Below are 22,456 nucleotides of genomic sequence, written 5' to 3'. Positions count from 1 at the left end.
GCAAATATATTCCTAATAAACACTTATTCTCATTAATATTCTTTTTATAAATATGGGTCTGACATAACACATTAACAGAAATATTGAAATAAAAAATATCAAATTATTATTTTTCAAATACTATTGTATATTTCAATATAGCTCATATGACTTTGTGAGTATCGTACATCACTAACATTTAAAGTTAATGCACTTAAATGAAACAATATCATTTAAAACCAAATATCTGCTATCTCAGAAAACTATTTATGCCATTTTCTTAAGAGTACGACGACCCATTGGAACTGAGTGAAGATAATGTTATGTTCAGTATAGATGATATGGATCAGCCTCATGTTTCTACACACAATAATTATATAAAATATTCCCGACAGAGTTCAGGGGAGGGAAATTGGAATAACTCCGTTCTTCGAGTACCCCTGGTCTTGTCCACAGCCGGTTCAGGATGTACACAACTCTCACTGAGGAAGGAAGTCTAGAACTACTGGTGACGGCGACTCAGCTCGGCTCCGCACAGGCCTGGTTGAACATTCCTTCAAATGGGTGTGTCTTGCCAGTGTAGATAGTCATGCTAGCTGTATAGTCTCGCAGCACAATGGCGGATATTCGCCTGACGCGGTAGTGTAAATGACTGTGAAACACGACTCCCCATGGTCCGTATGGTAAGAACCCGGAAAAAGCTACATATATTCGCGGTAGGCACGTATTTACTCGTTCTCTGCGCGGGATCCTTAGACGAGGGACCCCCCGCACTCAGAGGACGTCTTCTCAATCCGAGGCCCAACACTCAATATCTCTGGCCAGCCAACATCTAGGCTAGGAAGAATGACTAGACTACCCGCTTCCTACTTGGCGAGAGAGTTAATATTCGAAAACCATAACTAACTAGTGCAGTGAAGCGAAATCAGTAATAAATGGAATAATAAATCTCAAATAAATATTCAGCAAAGAAAAATAGAATCCCAAAAATTAATTTAAACTGATATGCTGTGGAATAAGCCTGGGTCGTCACACTATGCACAACTCAGTTCTTAAATACCTTACACAAAAGAAATATATAATTATTCTTATTTAAATGACAAAGGAAACATAAAACAAAGTTTACAATATGAAACATGTTACACTGCAAAACAAAGCAAGTAAGAATTGATATGTTTGTAAGATAGTTATTGTTACTATATTATAATGGAAATACATAGTTTATAATAATTAAGTTATTTATAAACAGTTATAAAAGTTTAGTGAAACTGACTGGGTACATCATGAAAAGAAGTGGGAGCAGAAGGAGCGTAAGACTGCACATTGTGGACACGCGGTAGTTTGCTGTGTGCGATGACTGTGGTTAGCTGGTCAATCTGAAGTGGTGAGAGAGTGATAAAGGGAAGGGGAGCAACCGACGTCTAACTGCGGCCACCGGCGCACAGTGTGATATTTTTATAATCTTGCTGGCCAAAAGTAATTTTTCATACCTGCCTATTAGGACAAACCAGTTGCTTTTTTTTAAAATACACAATCCGTACTTCCACGTTGTATTATTTGTTTTCTAAGAAGTGGCGTCGAACAATAGAAAAAAGGGTCAAAACGGCCGACTACCTGAGTTCCGCAGATCAGGTTTACCGAGCGACTCCGTCATTCGTCTGGGTTTGCTCGATGACTACGGCCGTGTCTGAACTGCTAGCAGTGAAAGTGTGTTGGATTATTGTTTTTGTGAGTTTGGAGGTAAGTTTGTAAACATTTTCTTATTTTCTACGTTATTAAATCAACCGTGAGCAACATTGGAATAGATAGTGTTTAAATATGACTAAAGAAATTTGTAAGTTAGCTTGTACTTGAGTTTTAGTATATTATATCGCATTATACAAACATTGTAATGTTTAATTTGGAAAGAGTTACTCATCACGTCATCAGCTATATAAAACACATCTGATTGTTTGCGAATGATTGCTATGTTTTTTTTAGAATGACTTTGCATCTTTCATGTCGAAATTTTTCGACGTTTGGTTTGCTAACGCAAAAGAAACCAGGACGGACGCTCTATTATGCCATATATTGCAAGAGCTAGGTGACCCGTCTTTTTCGGAAGACGTGAAAGTGAAAAGAGAATTGTACATTAAGAATTATTCATGGTATTTGATGCCCGTAAGAGTTCATTAAATTATTTTCCATCGAAAAGACATAATTGCTTCTAGTGTTCTCCCAATTGGTCAACTTTCGGAAGAAGCACAAAAAGCTAGAAATAAGCAAAATAGAAAATTTAAAGAATTATTTACAAGGCAAACGTCTAGGGTTGATACAGATGCAGATTTGATTAATAGACTGCTGATCACATCAGACCCCTTCATCGTTCCGAAAACAAAGCATAGCAAATTAAGTCATGAAGTATGCCAGCTTATAAAAGCTCCAGAAATTGAATATAGTGACATCCAATCTCCGCAACCTGATATTGATTCCAAAGATCGTGATAGCAGCGATTCCGATGAACATAACAGCGATTTTAACTGAGTCACTAAATTTGTATCTTTTTAAATCGCTTTTTTTTAAAAAACAAAAACTTTTTATTTTGTTCATAGAATCACAAAAATGTAATATTTGGTATGCAAGTGCATTTCATAAAAGAATATATTATGTTTTATACAATGACAGTGCCTTTAAATACAATTTTAAACAAATTTCTGCACATTTCACTGATATTGTTAAGCTTGAATGGTTTTGGCCGGCACTGCGAGGGCCCGTCCAGGTCCGTGCCGGGGGGCGGTGGTCCCTGCACTGTCCCGACGCGACGTGCAGGACTACGCAGCTTGCGTGAACAGTGTTGCCACATGAGCGCACCGAGTTTTCTTTTATCGTTGCCAAGCCACACCACTAAATTGGGGAAGCCTTCATTTCACAGACGAGAGAGCCACACCCGAAGTTACCCGAAGTTCATGCTCGCTTATTTTTCCCCGTTCTATCTCATTGTATAAACCGGTGTGGCATTAAATTTTGCGGTCTATTAGGATAGGTTAGCTACATTATAAATACTTTAAAAAATTGTGGATGGCTGGTTATATTAGGTAAGTACAGCTACATTAAAAATACTGTTAAATCATTTTATGGTTGCTTAGCAAATAACTTTTTAATATGTACCTATCCAGGGCTAGGAAACCGTTTACATGATTTCACAGTACCTTTAATGTAGCCATCCTAACCAAATCAACCGTCCACAATGTTTTAAAGTATTTATAATTTAACTAACCTAACCTAATTGACCATTAGTTATCATGAGTTACAATGAACAAAAAAAAACCCGAAGATGCACGATCGGGCTCTCTCGTCTGTGAAAAGAACTTTCGACTTTTACCAAGAAGTAACAAAACTACAATCAAGCAATGGATCAGTGTCTCAATTTTTTTTTGTTCTTTTAAAGGAACGGCTACCTGTGACGTAACGAGTCACAGCGGCCAATTCAAAACTGTTTATTCTACGATTTTTGACGTGATAACGTCTTATAAATCGATGAACGCCGGCTGCACGCACGAAAAAGCATGACTCATTGTCACGTTCCGCCTGAGCCGAGCGTGCACGCGAGAGCGCGGAACAAGCGATAGAGAGGCACGATCGGCCTAAGCGTTCGGCTTGTGACGCATCTATCTCTCTTCCACTCGCGTTATCACGTAAAATTATCGTCCGTAAACCGACTTTACAGACAACCCCCTTTTTTTATTTTCGGTTTGCAGATATTTTCATTTGTTTATTTTATGAACTGGCACTAGCACAACTCTGTGGTCACTAGACCAGCCACGCAACAACAATAGCCTGCATTCTCTAGACAGAATATATTTTATGTTATTTTAACATAAACATTTGTTTCGATTGTTGTAATATTTCTAACTATTTTTATTTTGAAATTTGGAGTTATCATTTGTATTTTTTCTGTTAATTTACATCCAAATATAAGATTTCTGTATTTGGCAACTGTTGGCTTGGGTCCACAGACCACCAATCAGGATGCTGTATTTGATTGTGGCACATTTTTGAATAATTCGGAATCAGGACAAATAGTTGAAGAGTGATTCCATTGCACAAACACACAAAAAGTGACCGAGTTTGAAATCGTATGTAATTCAGCTTATTTATTCGCAAAAAAAGTACTTGAACTTGCTAATTTTGACATTTAATATATCTAGTATAGTGAATAGGGCTAGGATAACCCTATAAAGGGTTATACATAAGGAGTGATCTACACACAAGAAGCGCAGTGACTTTGATTAACTTTCCAGCAACATAGATTCCATGATCGGTACTGTTTTTTTAAAAGGTTACTTCACCATCCTGCGGTGAAATTGTAAACATATTTCATGTTCTGACATTTGATTCAACACTAAAGTGCCAATTACTATCCATTCTGCATCAGCCAAACTTTGTTTTTGAGAACATATTTTATGGGGCCTATAAGGCATAACTACTGAGTTAATTTTGTTTCTACTCCCCAGTAGTCCAGGGTTACCAAGGTTTTGAGCCTACCCTGAGTCTTCTAGCCCCGAAAATACACAGTAAAGTTCAATACTTGTAAAAATCCGAACATTAATAAAACTGTGAGATAGCTCAGAAAAGACATTTCTTTGATGAAAACGATACAAAATCCTAAGTCAATGAGAATTGTGCTAACTATATACCGAACTTTTGATAGTTTATATGTGCACCACGTAACTTTCCAGTTAATCATCAAGTTTATATGCATATACAGTCTTACTAAGCTGCACTTATTATATTTAGTAACATATTTATTTTACTGTAAGATTTGTAATTCAGTGTATGTGTACAGGAGTAATGTGTGTTAAATTAATCTACTAATAATCGATCACATCAGCCCTTACCAACATAAATTATAGTATTCAAATTTCTGGCTTTGTACATATATTTTTATTACCCTGACCAACCACTATTTTGTGTTTTCGGTTTCCCATACATATTACATCATAACTGTATATGTTCTTTAGTCAAAACAATTCTCAGACCTTTGATAAATATAACCTAAATATATTTGTCATCCTTGAGCATCACTATAAGTTAAACTGTGATAAAAAAGTACCAAAGGTACCGGGCACACAACAACATATCATACAATTATTTTAATTAACACATAATTTGAAATATTGAAGTATTGTAGTGAAGCCTATGCTATATACTGTGCCGGAAATTAGGCATTTCGACACGTTTTTTTAAATTTGTTGTTATAATTATAAATTATTTTGGAAATGTTATTTTTCTTATAATCTGGTTACTAAAGGGGTGATTTACACTTTGTTAGGCTGGTGTACTCTACGTAGTTAAACTTTGTGCCAGTGGACCGAGGCACCTTTCTCAGGGACCTATCTGATATTTTGCTAGTCTAATGTGGACGTGGGCAGCCCGGTTGAAATTTCTCTCGCCTGCAGTCACGTCCCGGGTTTGTAACATTACTTCCCTTCATGACTAAAATCGCATAGAGCAGCTTCTGGCCTGCAAGCTCTATTTCTTAGAGGCCTGCTGAGACTAGCTAGTCTCGGCACGAACGAGTCTCCCGTAGACGCTCGTTCCCAGCCATCTCTGCGCTTTTCTGTTCACCCCCCCTCTCTCCGCCCCTCTGGATCGCAGAATTTATCCAAGATCATTGCCCTGTGGTGAACCCCGCCAAGGCGGTGGGCTACTCCAAGGACATTCTCGCTTGGCCTACAGAGACATCCACGACACCTAGCAGCAGAAACTGTAACTTCGGCCCTGGTCACCAGCGTGCAGAGCACACGCTCGTGACACCTGGTGGCAAGTCAGCTCACCGCCCCCGTTAGTTCCCCTTTACGCCCCTAGAGTGCACCACCAGCTACGCCATAAGGCCCTATGCTTCCTCCTCGCGGCCTGTAATAGTCGATTGTATGTTGCTTTCTGTACCTGCCGGTAGAGACCGCAGCAGTCACCCTTTGGCGCAAAAAACTGAAGTCGTGGCTACGACCACGTCGGGCACCTCCGGATATGTTCGGTCCAAAGCCGAACCTTTCCCCTCCTTCTCCATAGGGCCCTAGCGCCCGTTTTAATTAGGAGCTTTGTCCGCCATCGCCGGCACTTAGTACTCTGACCTCGGCTACTTACCACGTCTTCTCGGCGTCCTCTGCGCTAAGAGGCTTTTCGGCAACGACGTACTCGTTCGAATCAAGAATGTAGTCATCTGTCTTAAGGGATGTGATCCCAGCTAAAAATTTCAGTAGCCAGTCAGTAGGAACATTTAGAATTAGTCATGTCTTAGTTAAAATCTTATTAATTTTTTTTATTTCACTTATCGATGATTTCGGTCGCGTCATCCGCGCTCTTCTAGGTCCACGCCATTTGGATGTCGGCGCGAGATATCTCCTGAGCCCTGGAGCTACACCCTGTTTGACAGGGTCCAACAGTTCGGTGGCTAAATTACACCCATCATGTTGTGCAGGACCTCCAGCTGCTTTTCCCCCTAAGAAGAGCTTTCCTCCCGGCTCGACGTCATCCTTTGAAGACCCGGGTGATATGAGAAATATATTTTCCCCTTACATATAATGAACTAAATTAATTAAATGCATACCAGCGAACAGTGCCTTAAGAACTTAATCGACGAGAATATGTAAAATCAATGAGACTGTTATTTATGTAATCATCGCAAGAATCTAATAAGGTGGAATATTTCAATTTTTGTTTGCTCTGTGATGATGTTTAATTAATATAAATTGTTTTAAATAATTTAGGGGCGGCCCCTTATTTTTGTTACTTGTTAATATATTTTATTGCTATGCCAAAACAAAACCTATTTAAATAAAACAGGGAACCTATAGACCAAGCTACTTATGAAGTGTTTATTTATTTTTCATATTCCTTATCCATTTAAACAATCCACTAGCTCCCATGTTGCTTGTGTGCAGGGAGTATAAATTTGTCTTGTTCACCACCTCGTGCCCCCTCTGGTAACACTTGTATTTTTTTTCTCTATAATTTTGCCCAGCAGTTTCCAAGGTTTTTTTTATTAGTAAATTAAAATGATATAATTTTAGGGCACGAGGGGCATTTAAATTGGTAGCAGAGCGTGGTTTGGTCTATAGGCATACCAAAATCAAGTAGGAATACCTAAAACAAAATATAAAAAATAATAAAAAAAATTACTTTATTTGTGATAGCAATTTTGTATTTTTAATATTGTGAACTGATCGCTGGTACACTCTGTAGTTATATTGCTCGTTCGTTTTAAAATTTATATTGAGTTTTAAAGTCCCGTGCGGACTTATTTTGCGCGCGGCGCGAGAGTTTGCTGCGTCCGGCCGTGCGGCAGGCCGGCTGGTCTACGTGTCTTATCTTGAGTCTCAGCTGGAGACCCCCCCCCCCCCCCTTCTCCCGCTCTGGCCAGCGACACGACCCGTAATCTGCGGGCGACGACACGGCCCTGTTCCTCCAGCACACCCCTCTCCCTCTGTCCATCGTGGCAGACGACCTTGCGAGCGGCAGGTCTGTCCCCCCTGTTCCACAAGGACGTATACAGGTTGCGCAAGTCAAGCTGAGAGTGCAAGTTCGCACAGCTGTGAATTGTATTTGAGTAGCACGGCGGAATTATACGCTAATTGGTTCCGGCACAATACATTACTATATTGAGAGCCGGCAGTGATTCACCCTTTAAAATTTGAATATTTCAACAAAATTTTACCTATAGTAATTGTAGCTGACTTAACCTAACCAACCTTTCAATCAGTAATATGTTTCTAATTTTCCAGAAGCAACTACACTACACATTTCCTTTTCTTTAAATATATATTTGTTATGATACATGAAAAAAAAAATTAGTGGGATTCTAATGTTACTATTTGAATTCGTTATTCTATTATTATATTATTTGTATTCGAAAATAATATGATATTCTAATTCTTATTCGATTCGAACTAAAAGAAAAATAGACAGTCATGGGGACTGTCAACAGAAGTGAAAACTTAACACTTTGTTTTTAAATGTGTAATGACATCATTTCTACGTCAAATGTACGTAAGAAATTTTCCAGAAGCCACTACACTACACATTTCCTTTTCTTTAAATATATATTTGTTATGATACATGAAAAAAAAAATGAGTGGGATTCTAATGTTACTATTCGAATTCGTTATTATATTATAATATTATTTGTATTCGAAAATAATATGATATTCTAATTCTTATTCGATTCAAACTAAAAAAAAATAGCCAGTCATGGGGACTGTCAATAGAAGTGAAAACATAACACTTTGTTTTTAAATATGACATCATTTCTATGTCAAATGTACGTAAGAAAATGATTTTAGTATTATATCAGTACGATGTCAGCATGATATCATTTACCCTTACATAATGTTTTAGTCACAACAGATTTCAGTGGTATGTCAAAATTACGTAAAAATTCATTACCTAGCTATGATTTACCAGGTCATGTGTTCACTGTGACACAGTATACACAAATTAAACTTTTTCACGTGGTCAATTTAACTTCACTTAATTCTACTACAGCATGTCGGTGATGCGAACTCACAAGATTTTACCCATCCGAAAAGAGTCCAACATGCACATGATACAGTCGAGTATATAAAATGTATTAGTGTATATATGTGTATACATGTGCACAGGCTGCTGCGCGTCGCCAGTCTGGCGCAACACGTCACTAGCATGTCGGTGACGCGAACCCATAAGTTTTGCCCCTACCAAAAATCGCCCAACGCGGCTAAAGAAGTGTTCACTTCAAAAAACTGAGATATTCGCAAAGAGCTACCAGTTACCGAGATGAAACACGGCCGGTACACAGGCTGCTCACCTGGAGCAACTGGAACGAGCTCATTGCCCTCTGCAGGGCAGAGTACTGGCTGGCGAGTTCCTTGTTCTTGGCCGTCAGGTCGCTGACCACTCCCTCCATGTGGCTCAGCTGCAGCGAGACGTCGGGCTGACTCCGCGTGGCCGTCGACCACAGAGCAACTGCACCACGCACATCCCTGCATTATACACTGCCCTCTACTAGCACAGCACTGCCACACACAACACCCGACATCACTTAGACATCACAAACACTTGCCGTGCACGACACGTGGCCTCATTCTGGCTCAAGCAGTACCTGCCACACAGACAAACCTAAATCCTGAACTAGACATCATTCGACATCATGCTGCCCAACAAACGATTCTGGCTTAAACTATAACTGCACCACACACCACCCTGAATCGCTTAATTGCACATTGCACATCCTCACTTTGTATTCTGGCTCAAGCTGTAGCTACAAAAACAAAACCTCAATCCCTTAATTGCTCACTTTGCACGAAACTCAAACCTCATTCCAGGTCAAGCAGTAGCTGACACAAACACTACCCTAAATCGCTAACTTGCACAAAGTTCAACCTCTCATTGCGCGATGCACATTAAATAGTTCGGGTTAAAACCATAAATGCACCATACACCACCCTGAATTGCTTAATTGCACAATGCAAACCCTTCTTTTGTACAGAACACATGCCTTCATTCTGGCACAAGCAGGAGCTGACTCACAAATCACCCTGATTCGCTTTAATGCAAGTTGTACACACTCACTTACCCTCACTTTGCACGACATAGATGCCCAAATTCATGCTCAAACAGTAACTGCAACAGACACTACCCTAAATCGCTAGTTGCACATAATTCACCCTATCTTGGCGCGACAAACAAGGCCTTCATTTGGCTCAAACAGTAAGTGCACCTTAAACCACCATGAATCTTTTAATTGCAAATGTATAACCCACATTTGTGTAAAATACATGCCACCATTCTTGCACAAGCGGTGGCTACAACCCTGAATTGCTGTATTACAAGTTGCACGACCTCCCTCCCATTCATGCAGTAGCTACAAGACACACCACTTGTTTTGCTTTATTGCACATCACATTCTTTCACTTTGGACGACAATAATACCCTTATTCTGGCTCAAACAGTAGCTACAACACATGCCACCCTGAATCGCTTTAGTGAACATCAGAATATCGCACACCCTCACTTTGCACGACACGTATGCCCCATTATAGTTAAATCAGTAGCTACACCTACAACAGTAATGCCATAAGGGATTGCTCCCTGTTTTTGCTTTTTTAACCCAGCCCTCTTAGCAATTAAGCCTTCCCGGCCTGGGACCCCCATGGGTGTGGATATGGAATACGTCGTATACGCAATCGGAAAAGGTGTTAGAGCTTCGACTATGGCCAGAGGCAAGGGCTACCCACCCCAGCAGTCACCACCTCGGCCGCCTGCCTCACTCAGCTGACCAGACAGTTGGCTGTGTCCTGAGCCCTGAGACCTTATCAGCACCGCTGGAGCTTACCCCACACTGCGACCCCTCAAAACACCCAGTGAACCCGTGGTCCGGTGGAGGCCTACTCAACCTCTTCTAGCTGTAGCTACACCTACAACAGCCTGAATCACTTTATTGTTATAGCACATAGGTCACCCTCACTTTGCAAGACACACTGGTCTCAATTCAAGCTCAAACCACACAACACTTTGAATTTTTTAATTGCACATTACAAAACCAATTTTTTTTTTCTCGACACACATCTAGTTATTATGGCTCTACAAGAAAATGCACCACACAAAACACTGAAACCTTTAACTGCACATTGGAAAACCACTTTTTACAAGACACAAATGCCCCCATTCTGACTCAAACAATAGCTACAACACACAAAAACCTAACTTGTTTATTTCACATCGCACATCCTCAATTTGTATGAAACTAATGACCTCATTCTAGCTTAAACTATAGTTGCACCACGCACTACCCTGAATTGCTTTCTTGCATATCATAAACACTCATATTTTACAACAAAAAGCCATAATTCTAGCTCAAATAGTAACTGCAACACACAAAACCCTAAAATGCTTATCTGTCATTGCAAAACTTTTTTTTTGCACGAGAGACCTGGTTTCATTTTAGCTCAACAATAACTGCTCCACACACCACAATAAATCGCTTCATTGCACAATCCAAACCCTCTTTTTGCACTACACACTTGTCATCATTATGGTTCAAACAGTAATTGCACTACACGCCACCTAGAATCACTAAATTGCACATTACAAGCCTTCTTTTTGCATGAAACACATTCCCTCATTTTGGAACCGAAAGTAGCTACAACACACACTACCCTAAATTGCTCAAATTCACTATGAATGCCCTAATTCTAAATCAAAAAGTAATTGTATCATCTATCAACCTGAATAGCTTAATTTCACATCATTCTGGCTCAAGGTGTGGCTCCATAGCCCAACCTAAATCTTCAGCATAGATATTGTAAACGCTCTCTTGCACAATCCACACACACTCATTCTGGCTCAAGCAATTCCTGCATCGTAACCCAACACATAAATGTATTGCACATAGCTCACCATCTTTATAATTGACCCACATGCCCCATTCTGGACCAAAAAGTAACTGAAACCTCAACAACACTGGCTCGTTGCATTGTACATAGCACATTCTCTTTTTGCGAAACACACACCTTCATTAGGCTCAGTTACTACACCAAACAATACCCTGAATTGCTTAATTGCACATTACAAACACTCTTTTTGCTTTAGACATATGCCCTCATTCTGAGTCAAACAGTAATTGCACCACACACCACTCTGGATAACTTAATTGAACAATGCATGCCTTCTCTCTGGCCGACAAAATGCCCTTATTATGGCTCATAAAATAATTGCACTTCACACTATCCTGAATTGCTTGATAGCACATTCCAAACTCTCATTTTGCCCCACACACATTTTCTCATTCTGGCTGTAACAGTAGATACAACACACAAACCCCTGAATCGCTTAATGGCACACTGTCGCTCTCTCTTTGGACGAAACATATTTACACATCAGGCTCAAGCATAAGCTGCATTATAAACTACATTGAACCACTTAACTGCACATCGCACACCTTCATTACCCCAAAACACATGCTGGTTTAAGTGGTAACTGCTCCACACACAACGAATAATTTCTTCAGTCACTTTGCAAATTCTCTTTCTGCACAACACACATTTCCTCTATGGCTAAAGCAATAGCTGCAACACACATTAACCTGAATAACTTAACTGCACATTGAACACCCTCTCTTTCCCTGAAATACATACCCTCATTCTGACTCAAGCTGTAGCTGCAGCACACACCAACATGAATCGCTAATTTTTACTTTGCAAAAGCCTCTCTGATTTCGAAAGACTAACCTCAATCTGGCTCAAAGAGTAGCTACAGCACACACCACCTTGAGTAGCTCAATTGCACATTGCAGAAATCTCTCTATTTTCGACTCACATGTCCTCACTCTGTATCATGCAGTGGCTGCTACAGATATTACCCCGAAATGTTTAAATGCACATTCCAAATACCTCGTTTTGCTCGACACATATTTCCTCATTCCGAGTCAAGCAGTAGCTGTACCACACACCAAAATGAATTGCTTAATTTCTCAATGCAAATCCTACTTTTTGCCCCACACATATGTACTTATTCTGGTTCAAGCTGTTGTTGACCCAACACACAGCAATGAATCACTTAAGTTCACATTGCAAATCCCACTATTTTCCTCTCGAAATATATGTCCTCATTCTGGCTCAAGGAGTAGAAGTACCAAACACCACAATGATTCGCTGAATTGCGAATTGCAACATACTCTTTTATTTCGACAAGCATGTCCTAATTCTGGCCCAGGCAGTAGCTGCACCACACACAACGCTTGTTGCACATTGTGCAGACTGTGGACTGACATGATCGAGGACTGTGTTGTCATACCTGAAACTCACAAGTTCAAAGACTGTGATGAAGTAATGAGACCAAAATGTTGGAAAAGAGGTGTTAAAAAAAATATTCTGACGAAGCTTGCGATAAACATTGGGTCGTTGAAAAATTACCAAGAGACTTCTGATAAAAACTCCAGAGATCTTCATAAAATTTATTATAAACATGCAAGGAAGATCATGGAGCAGAAGATATTGGTTACACATCATGGGAAGAACATAGCATATTAATCGACAGGTTAAGACTTCTTCATGCTTCGCTTTGTGCAGGAAACTATTCGCACATCAAAGAAGTATTCTTCATACTCAAAGAACCAACAGAATATTGCCACATACAATAATGACTTGTATTATTTGCATGTATATAAAAATGAAAAAATAAATAATATTTTGGGTTTCAAAAGTGCTTGTTTCATTTATCGAAATATAATTTTTATCTAATGCGTGTTTTCGTAATACAACTTCTAATTTAAAAAATTTAAAAATCATGACCATTGACAACAAAATGGAGAGTAATAGTAGTCATACCATCAATCAGGCAAAGTTCGATCAAAAAATGTAATTGAAATAATTTGGAGCTCAATGTAGATGGAGCAGTTGGAGCTTAGAGAAATTGGAGCACTTGGAGCTCTTGGATCAATTGGAGATTTGGAGCTGTTGGGACAATAGAAGCAATTGAGCACTTGGAGCTGTTGGAGCAATTGGAGCAATTGGAGCATTGGAGCAATTGGAGCAATTGGAGCATTGGAGCAATTGGAACAATTAGAGCAATAGAGAACGTGGAGCAGTTGGCGAAAATGGAGATTTGAACCTTTGGAGCAAATTGTAGCAGTTGAAACTCTTGAAGCATGAATTGACTTTTGGAGCCAATGTCTGTTCGAGCATTGGAGATCTAGGAGCAATAGGATATTTGGAGCATTGAAGCACTTGCAGCGAATGGAACATTTTTAGTAGGAAGAGCATTGCCTTTTGAAGTCAATGGTTGTTGGAGCATTGGAGCACTTGGAGCACTTGCAGCAGTTGGAGCTTTTGGAACCAAAGACAGTTTGAGCTAAAGATTGTTGGAGCCAAAGACAGTTGGATGCAAAAACATTTGTACTTTTCTATGATATCAAGCAGAAAATTTATAAATCAGCTTACTGATGAAGTATCAACTTATGGACTTTTAATATATAACTTGTGGATAGACTGCGTGTATGGTACACTATATCTATTTGAGGACACAAGTCAAGAAGTGCGCATTCAAGACGGTGAATACTAACATTTACAATTCCGATGATGTGAAGCAGTCTGTTAAACACAGTATCGAGAACCTCTCACGCGAAGAAAATACTATGTCGGCAAAGGATCTGACTGGACTCTTGTCATCAGGAAACCGATTTGAGATAAGAATTAGTCAGTACAAGCCAATGCAGAATTAAATGTTTAGAAGAGTTTAGTAGTAAATTAGTAAATGTTTATAAGAGTTTAGCAAGTGTTCCTGTTATAGAATAGAAAAAAAAAGTGTTTTTCGAACCTGTCACTTTTATATTTTATTAATTTTTTTTTTTGCATTCCAAGGATCGAACCTAGGAAGGATATAGATGGACTAAATTTGTAAATTATTTAGTAATTTTTGATGATTTTGGCATTTTTCCAGAATTTCTACATTAATTATTTCAAATTTCCAAGATGGCGGTTAATATGTCCTTATCTTCTTACTATAGGCTGGCAGTGAAAGAATTTATATATATTTTAAGAATTTTTCACCATATTTGATTAAATAAATATTTTTGTACCTGAAATTACAATTTTTGCATTGACCAAGAATTGAACCAAGGACGGATATCATTCGAATCAATCAGTAAATAAATAAGTGAAATTTTTGATAAATTAATTTTTTTCCGAATTTCTAGCTAAATATTTACGAATTTCCAAGATGGCATCCAAATCACAAGATGGCGGACATATAAGTAATAATAAATGATTTCATCATTCTAGTGGGTAAAATTAAACATGGTGGCAGATCACTCTAGCAGACGAAAACAAGATGGCGGGCGTGACTTCATACTATCTGGCAATGTATACCTTGGATTAGTGGTGGGAGGTCCATAGTCTGCCGGCGGCTTCCATAGAGGAAGGATCTCTTTTGCCTTACCAGGTTCATGATGTAAGTGCATGTTTTATTACAAATTTATTACCTCAGCGTGTATTCCAGGACTTTTTTTGTCAATCACACCACGGGGCATATTTAACTAATTTAGAGCATAGGCACTATAACACGTCATGTTTACTACCTACACAAAGCACTCGGACTCTAACAGCGGGACTAAAAACATTATTCAACGTTTATATGAGAATTTTTTTCTCGCAATATTGATGCCCTAAAATAATTGTGCGATGATTATGGGAGAAAAACCATGGTGCTGTTTCAGACTTGGCGTGCAGAGCACAGTGCTCTCACCTGCTGCCGTGGAACACAGGAGTACGAAGAACAGCCACGGTAGGACCTGCCTGCAGCTCAAGGTCGCGCCGCACCCAGCACCTGCAAGCAGCCACCACCACAGTTGCCAACCTGCACATCGGTATTTCATCTGAAACAGCTCTCAGACATCACCTGGTACAGCTCCAACACAAGAATATTTACTATCACCATTGTTTACAGACACATTTCCATTACAATATCCATGTTTTAAACGAATGTTTAAAAAAAAATTAACTTCAAGAGTGTAATGAACATCTTCCAAAAAATAAAAAAATAAAAAACTTTTGAAATTGATAATTTATCAACATCAGTGTTTTTTTTAATGTGAATGAGGAAAAAGCAAATCTCAACAAGACTTGGAGGAAAACTATTTTTTAAGATGCTTCAGAAGTATATACCAAACAAATGTTATTGTAAACAAGTGATTTTGCAAGAAGCTCCCAATCAACTTGGGTACAATTTTGTCATTTACTTATTCATTAAATTTTTTTCTAACTGGAAATCTCAAAATGCTAGCTACTGACTTGTGCCTGCGTCCAGTCAGGGACGACAGGCTGCTATCTCGGACGGGAATGCCAGTGGTAAGCAATGGGGAGGTGAAGAAGGGTGATCAAAATGCCCGCAGTCTCAGAAGTGTCGCTAGCAGGAAGGAAAGTGAGAGGAGGGAGAGCAAGTAGCAAGTAGCAGTAATAAGATCTCAATGTTACTGTTACTCTTAGGGTTTTATTTTCCCAGATTTCTCTGGAGTAGGGATATTTGTCCTTTCCAACACCGCCAATCTATCATTTGCCATCCGGGGCATTTAGTGTGAGCAAGACCAGAAGCCAAAGTTTCTATAACTCGTAATGTGCATTTTATTTCAGATGCACCCCACATATTTGTTCAAATCATTTGGATCAAAGAGCGGGATGTGTTCTTTGTGGGAAAACTTTGGCACACGGTCATGTGTGCGCGCTGGAATAAAGTTATGTTTTTGTGTCGTCTGAAGGTAAGGGAAGCTCCTACCAGTTATATCGGCTAACTGGTGTGATGTCTCGTAATGGTAAACGTTAGAAGCTTGTCAGCGTGCTGACATTTCAAGTGTCCTGATTAATCTCGGGTGTGGCGTGTAGTGTAGAGCTGTGCGAGCCGCTCCAACGAGACCCTCCAGACACATGCATGGATAGCTAAGCCCATATGTGCATGTCCAGGTGAATCAGGCCGACACTCGCACAGACATATCATCGTGTGGTCTTGTTTACATGGGTTAGTTACAATTGGCTGCACTAGGTACTGAAACTACTGCTTACCCAAGCTGTTGGTAAAATACACAGCGAGCCAATATAATGTATAAATTTCTCCCTCAAGGGGAAGCTAGCAGGAGACCTCAATAAAAAAATATTTACAAAAGGTTATATCTTGTATTTTATACTGTACCATGCAGTTATTTGTACACATGAGAATGGCAGAGAATCTTAGGAGCTGATGATTTTGTTAAAATTCGTGAAAATTGGTTGCAGATGGTACAAGAAATTTATCACAGCTGCAAAGTTATTTCAAACTAGTTGGGAATCTTTGACTAACAGAATAAAACTGTTAAGCTGTGTATACAAGAGCACGCCAAACAATCTATATTAATAATTCATTAAACAAAAACCTTCCTTCAACTTTAAATAGAAAAACCAAAACTCTAACGCGAACGCGAACGCAAGCCACTTGAATCTGATGTGAACTAACGTGTCACAAAAGAATGCAGGCTATCAAATGTAGTTAACTCGGCACCTGACAGAGAGCGTGCGTTGCATGCAATCGGCGAGATATAGATATTCGACTACGTGCGTGCGCTCTATACAGGAAGCAACATAACCAAACATGAATGTTCCGCTGGCTACTCTTTTACAAGCGATACCCCGTGGCAACGCAGACAATCAGATAAAGGAAATAACGTTTAAAAAGTCTTTATAAAAAAATTTAGATGTCAGACAACTTCGTATTTCCGTTAATTAAATAAATAAGTGGTAATGACCGAAATTAAATTTTAGATTTATACTTTAAAATACATAGATTTATACGGAAAAAATACCTACACAAAGCGCTCGGCATCTACTAGCAGGACCAAAAACATCATGCGAGTTTACGCGAGAAGTTTTTTTATCCCAATTTTGACGGCCTAAAATATGGGTGCGACGATTACACGCCTGCGACGATTATGCGATAAAAGAAGGTACATATATACATTAGAATGTAGTGTGTTTTTTTTCTATCATAATTTGCTTGATTATTTAAAATTAACATGTGTAGTAATTACGTTTGTCAAATTTTAAAGCATCCTCTAGGCAGTAAGACTGCAACATTCTAGAAGGTTCTAGGTTTAAAAAGAAAGTAAGACATAGGCGCAACAGCGCAACCTACTGTCGCCAGTAAGTTATTTTCATGCCTCAAATTAGTATAAAAACACAGTGCACAGGCACACGGCTGCACAGTAATGAACTAGAACTTTCGCTGGGCACTGACTCACCAGCCAATCAGGACAAGCCATACTGTGTGATGTTACTTTCCTAATTTTAAGGGAACAAATTTTAGAAACACACCTTCCTTACATGGTCATTTTACTGTTTCTGTATTGTGATTAGATGGTTGACATTGGGGTTGCCTCCCCTTTGTTTTTACCTTTGTAAGGGAAGACAACTTTGTTACACAGTTAGTTAGTTGCTCAATCATCGCTGCGTGCGGCCAGGTCGTCTGCAGCTCACGGGGAAATTGAGCTGAGTCGCCAACAGAGAATTCCTTGGCCGGGGGTCAGGGCCAGGCCAAGTTAACCTTTTTTTTCCCAATTGTTTTCGGATGTTTAATTAGAAATTACGAGCCCAAGCGTTGGCATTGGCCCACGGTGACTGTTGTCACCCTTCCAAGATATTTTCCGTGGGTTATTGGTACCTGTGTTAAAAGTAAAACAAAGGGACTTTACTTTTTTTTTGTAATCGAGCGAAGAGCTAAGTCTACAGTGAACGTGTGAAAAATCACATGGACATGTAAGATGTGACAATAAAACAGACTGACTTAAAAACTCTTTTATTTGAAATACAACCAAAAACAAACTTATTCTAAGGGTATAATTAATCTTCAATGTTGGCAACAAGACAAAAAAAAACTTCAAAATCATCTTATCTAAAAACCTTTCAAGTGATTAAAGTGTCTGGTTACTATTCAGGTTTGTTTAGCCGGGCCAACTTAGAACGTAACAAAGTATATTTCTATTTTGTGTTAAATAGTGTGTTGGTGACATTTCTAAAAAGTGGGTCTGTGACGACATGATGCTGAAATTTATCCTTTCCCTTTTTACAGAAAGGCAGACACATTCGCCAGAACCGTGGAGAGCTCACTGACCAGGGAATCACAGAACGGTAAGTATAATGTAAGAATAATAATTGTAGCCAACAGGAAGGCAGCTTTTCCGGGAAGGTACCCAGGTTGTAATGATTTGTGTTTTTTTTGTACTATGCTTTTTTTAGTCTGTCGTTGTTTGCGGGCTGGGCCGAGAGGTCTGTGGGTCAGAAATGTATTTTTATTCAGGAAGAGAATAAATGTTACACTTAATATTCTGACCCACCATTACTCTTCGAGTAATGTAATAATCATAAATCAACATAATGCCCAACTACCTGCAACTACAAATGAAACATTTCTTCAAGTGAGATATGTACATATATGCAAGGAACAGATGTCATGTTAGCCGGGCACAATTGTGACTTGTCACATTGCGTTGCCGAGTGCTCTCTGCTCTAACCTGCTCAGGCGCTGGTACACTCTGCAATGTCAATCACGGAAGTAATCTGTTTACACAATCGATTATACGTGTGACGTCAGCCGGGGCTTCGCCTCGTAAGCCTGGTCCGACTCCACTGTCCAGTTCCCCTCCTTCCCGGCATTTGTACCGCCGACGTACGTAACCGTGCGTGTGTTCAAACTGCGCGCCACGGACTACCGCAAGAGGGTGCTTAGCGGCAGTGTGACGTCACCCAGAAAAAACAACAACAATATTGGTTTCAAGTATTAATATATAAAGTAACGGATGTTTAAGGTTCTGAGCCCGGATGAGGGATTGTATAACTTATAAGAGTGTTTCGTGTCTACCTTAAACTAACCCTTGGCGCGGGATCGCGGTCTTGTTCCGGCGGGAAGCGGCCTGCTGCTCGCCCCAGTTCCTCTTCGTCATCGGCCGAGGCCAGACGTGCGGCCACGTGTCACCAACCCCGTGGTATTCGTGTCTGCTGATCAGTGTGGCGTGGCCGAGGCCTAGAGCGGGCCAGGTCCTAAGTAAATAAGCTCGATTAACTAGAGGACTGATATCTCGCCTCACACGGGCCACTTAACGCCCTGACCAGGACCACGTGCCCACTACAAACAGCCTCGGGTAAGCAGCTAGGTCCTCACATGGAACCAGCACCCTTGCCCAAGACACCTGCCTTGCAGGACTGCAACATTGTAAGACGGAGAGGGTCGGGTGGCAGCTAGCACTCACGGGCAGGATCCTTGCTGGGCAGGAGACTGTGCTGGACTGGCGGACCGCTCTTCGCAGCGACTCCGCTGGGCTGCGGCACGATCCCTCGCCCTGCAGACACCAGCACACCCTGTAGTCTTACAACTGCAGCCAGTCATTATTTCTGGTTTCAGCAAGTGTACTGCTTTGTCAACCATTAAATCACACTGTTTTGAATGAATCTGTTTTTAGTAAATTCTTGGCCATCTTTTCAAGTAGTTGGACATAGTGTAAATGACAATCTGTTTATAAAATGTTTGATATGTTAGAACTCTTTTGTATTTAGATATTCCGTGGTGAGTGAGCGAGCGAGTGAGTGAGTGAGTGAGTGAGTGAGTGAGTGAGTGAGTGAGTGGGTGGGTGGGTTTCACATGATATAAAATCTTAAACTTATTTACCAGATTTTCCTTATGTTTACCCAAAAAAGTTGTTGGTCAAAATGTTCAATTTTTTAATATATCTTGTTTTAAACGAAGGCCGGGTGACACTTCTAAATCTTGAGATATTTTCTGACTGTATGATATCCGAATGCTCTTTAATATTGTTGTCTGGGGGAATGTGCGTTATAGGCGACAGTTACGTTACTCGGGGACCCGGCTTGAGACTCTACCCCTGAGGCGTGACGTTGCCCTTGTTGATGCTAGGCTCCATTCCCCTATAAGCTGTTGAAATCTATCCTACCACCCGCTCTCGGCGGTGGGAACGCTGTCGCACTCTGGCTGATGGTCACTGGTGGGCTCTCTAGGCGTCCCACGTGCTTCCATGTCTCCAAGTCTAAGCTTGCGGACATGTGGTTGATTTGACAAATACATACTCACAAGTCGGCACAAGGTATTTTATTCACATTGAGTGGTACAATGTATATTAACATTTACACAAAAAGAAAGATAGAACGGCATTATGTATCAAACTGCAAAAAAAAACGCCAATGGCAAAATACCCTCTTTTATTGCATAATCGTCGCATGCGCATAATCGCCCCACCCATATTTTAGGGCGTCAAAATTTAGATTAAAAAAAACTCTCGTGTAAACACAGCATGATGTTATTGGTCCCGCTATTAGATTCCGAGCACATTACCACTTACGTATTTGATTTATGGAAATACGAAGTTCTCCGATGTGTACATTTTCTTTTAAAGACGTTTTTAAACATTATAACCTTTATCTGTTTGTCTGCATCGCCGCGGTGTACCGCTTATATAAATGTAGCCAGCATCATTCATGTTTGGTTATGTTGCTTCCCGTATAGAAGGTGCACACGTAGGCAAATATCGATATTGATATCTCGCCGATTGCATGCAACGCACGCTCTCTATTGAGTGCTGAGTGAGTTACATTTGATGGCCTGCACTCTTTCATGGTAAGTGTGTACTACGACAATAGTTATACGTTAGTTCAGGCTCGCATTCGTGTCACAGATTTTGTTTTCTATTTAAAGTTGAAGAAAGGTTATTAATTTAAAATGTTTGACGTGCTCTTGTACACTCCACTTTTTAATTAAACGTACTTTCCATGAATGGGTTTTGTTTTTATGAATAACTTTACCATACAACAAATTTTTTTTCGCATAAACGTCGCACCTCTATTTTTTAAACTTGATTTTAATTAAAAATGTGCGACGATTATGCGATAAAACAAGGTAGTCAGTTTAGGTGCTGACCAGGGCACCTCGTGGCCTGGCCTAGAAAGTTAGTCACGTAGACTAGTTTTAAATGCTCGGTACGTACTTAAATAAGTAGGCCTTGGAACAACAAGAAAAAAGATTTTTAAGAATATTTAATACACAGCGGATGCTATCAGATCAGTTAAGTAACAAGTTGAAGTCGACGAGGTGTTTTGAGGGCCTCCTACCCCGGGCGGCGAACGGAAGAGACTGCCGAGGCCAGGCTGTCGTGGCCGCAGGAAACAGTGAAAGAACCGCTACGTCACGCTATACTTAGCAGAACATATCCCCTTAAAAATTAACTATTAATTTAACAAGATTTATTAGTTATTAACATAATTATTTACCATTAGTTATTAAATTTCAAATATGAATCGCTTGTGCGAGGGTAGTTCAGAGCTTTCCCCCATAGGGTGCTGCACCATCGTTACATAATAATACCTGAAAACATAAACTCTTTGGGGTTTATATAAAAAAAAAGATGACAATTATATTGAAATGACTCAAGATTAAGGGGGCCGTGGCACAGACTCCAGATACGCCTCGGGGCGGATACCACACACATGCACACATGCACTGGGCCATAGAGGGAGCTGGTGGGAGGAGAGGGGCCTGAAGTGGGGCGAGGCACATCAGGCTTAGGGAGGGCGTAGCGCGGTCTACGTCAAGATGTAAGAAAACGGAGATGATTTGATATTTACAAGAAAAATTAAAAATAAAAATTTAAAGCAAATAGATTCAAATTTTTGAAACAAACTATCAAGGTATATGTAATAGTGTAATTATCCTCATTTGAGAATGATGACAAGTGTAGATAACTGCCCCACTTCGTAGTTCCACTACTGCCAGTTTCGAAGAACCACCACTACCCTTCCTGGGTCCAACCGCCCGGGCTCGTAGATCTGACACTGCCCCCTCGTGGGTCCTTGTTCCTCCTTAAAGATCCGCCACTTTCGCACCTATGGAGCCATCACTTTCTCGCCCCGAATTAAAAAAAATTCTGCATTACAAATAA

The 22,456-nt window shown here is 40.0% G+C and overlaps 1 protein-coding gene across 4 annotated transcripts in view; it reads right to left on the bottom strand.

Annotated features, from left to right (window-relative positions):
• The window catches only part of LOC134542674 (SUN domain-containing protein 2-like), a 116,193-nt gene that overhangs the window by 42,807 nt on the left and 50,930 nt on the right, over positions 1 to 22,456 (bottom strand). For all 4 annotated transcript variants that reach the window (XM_063387113.1, XM_063387115.1, XM_063387112.1 and 1 more), the window contains 3 exons: positions 19,760 to 19,849; positions 15,238 to 15,318; positions 8,804 to 8,961 (listed from right to left, as the gene is read on the bottom strand). In XM_063387113.1, coding sequence (XP_063243183.1) covers positions 8,804 to 8,961; positions 15,238 to 15,318; positions 19,760 to 19,849 — 329 coding nt within the window. The remainder of the gene's footprint in view (positions 1 to 8,803; positions 8,962 to 15,237; positions 15,319 to 19,759; positions 19,850 to 22,456) is intronic.

This window comes from Bacillus rossius (assembly GCF_032445375.1).
Source record: "Bacillus rossius redtenbacheri isolate Brsri chromosome 9 unlocalized genomic scaffold, Brsri_v3 Brsri_v3_scf9_1, whole genome shotgun sequence".
NCBI classification, from domain to species: domain Eukaryota; kingdom Metazoa; phylum Arthropoda; class Insecta; order Phasmatodea; family Bacillidae; genus Bacillus; species Bacillus rossius.
Note: the sequence above shows the minus strand (reverse complement) of the source record. Positions and strands in the feature narration are given on the sequence as shown.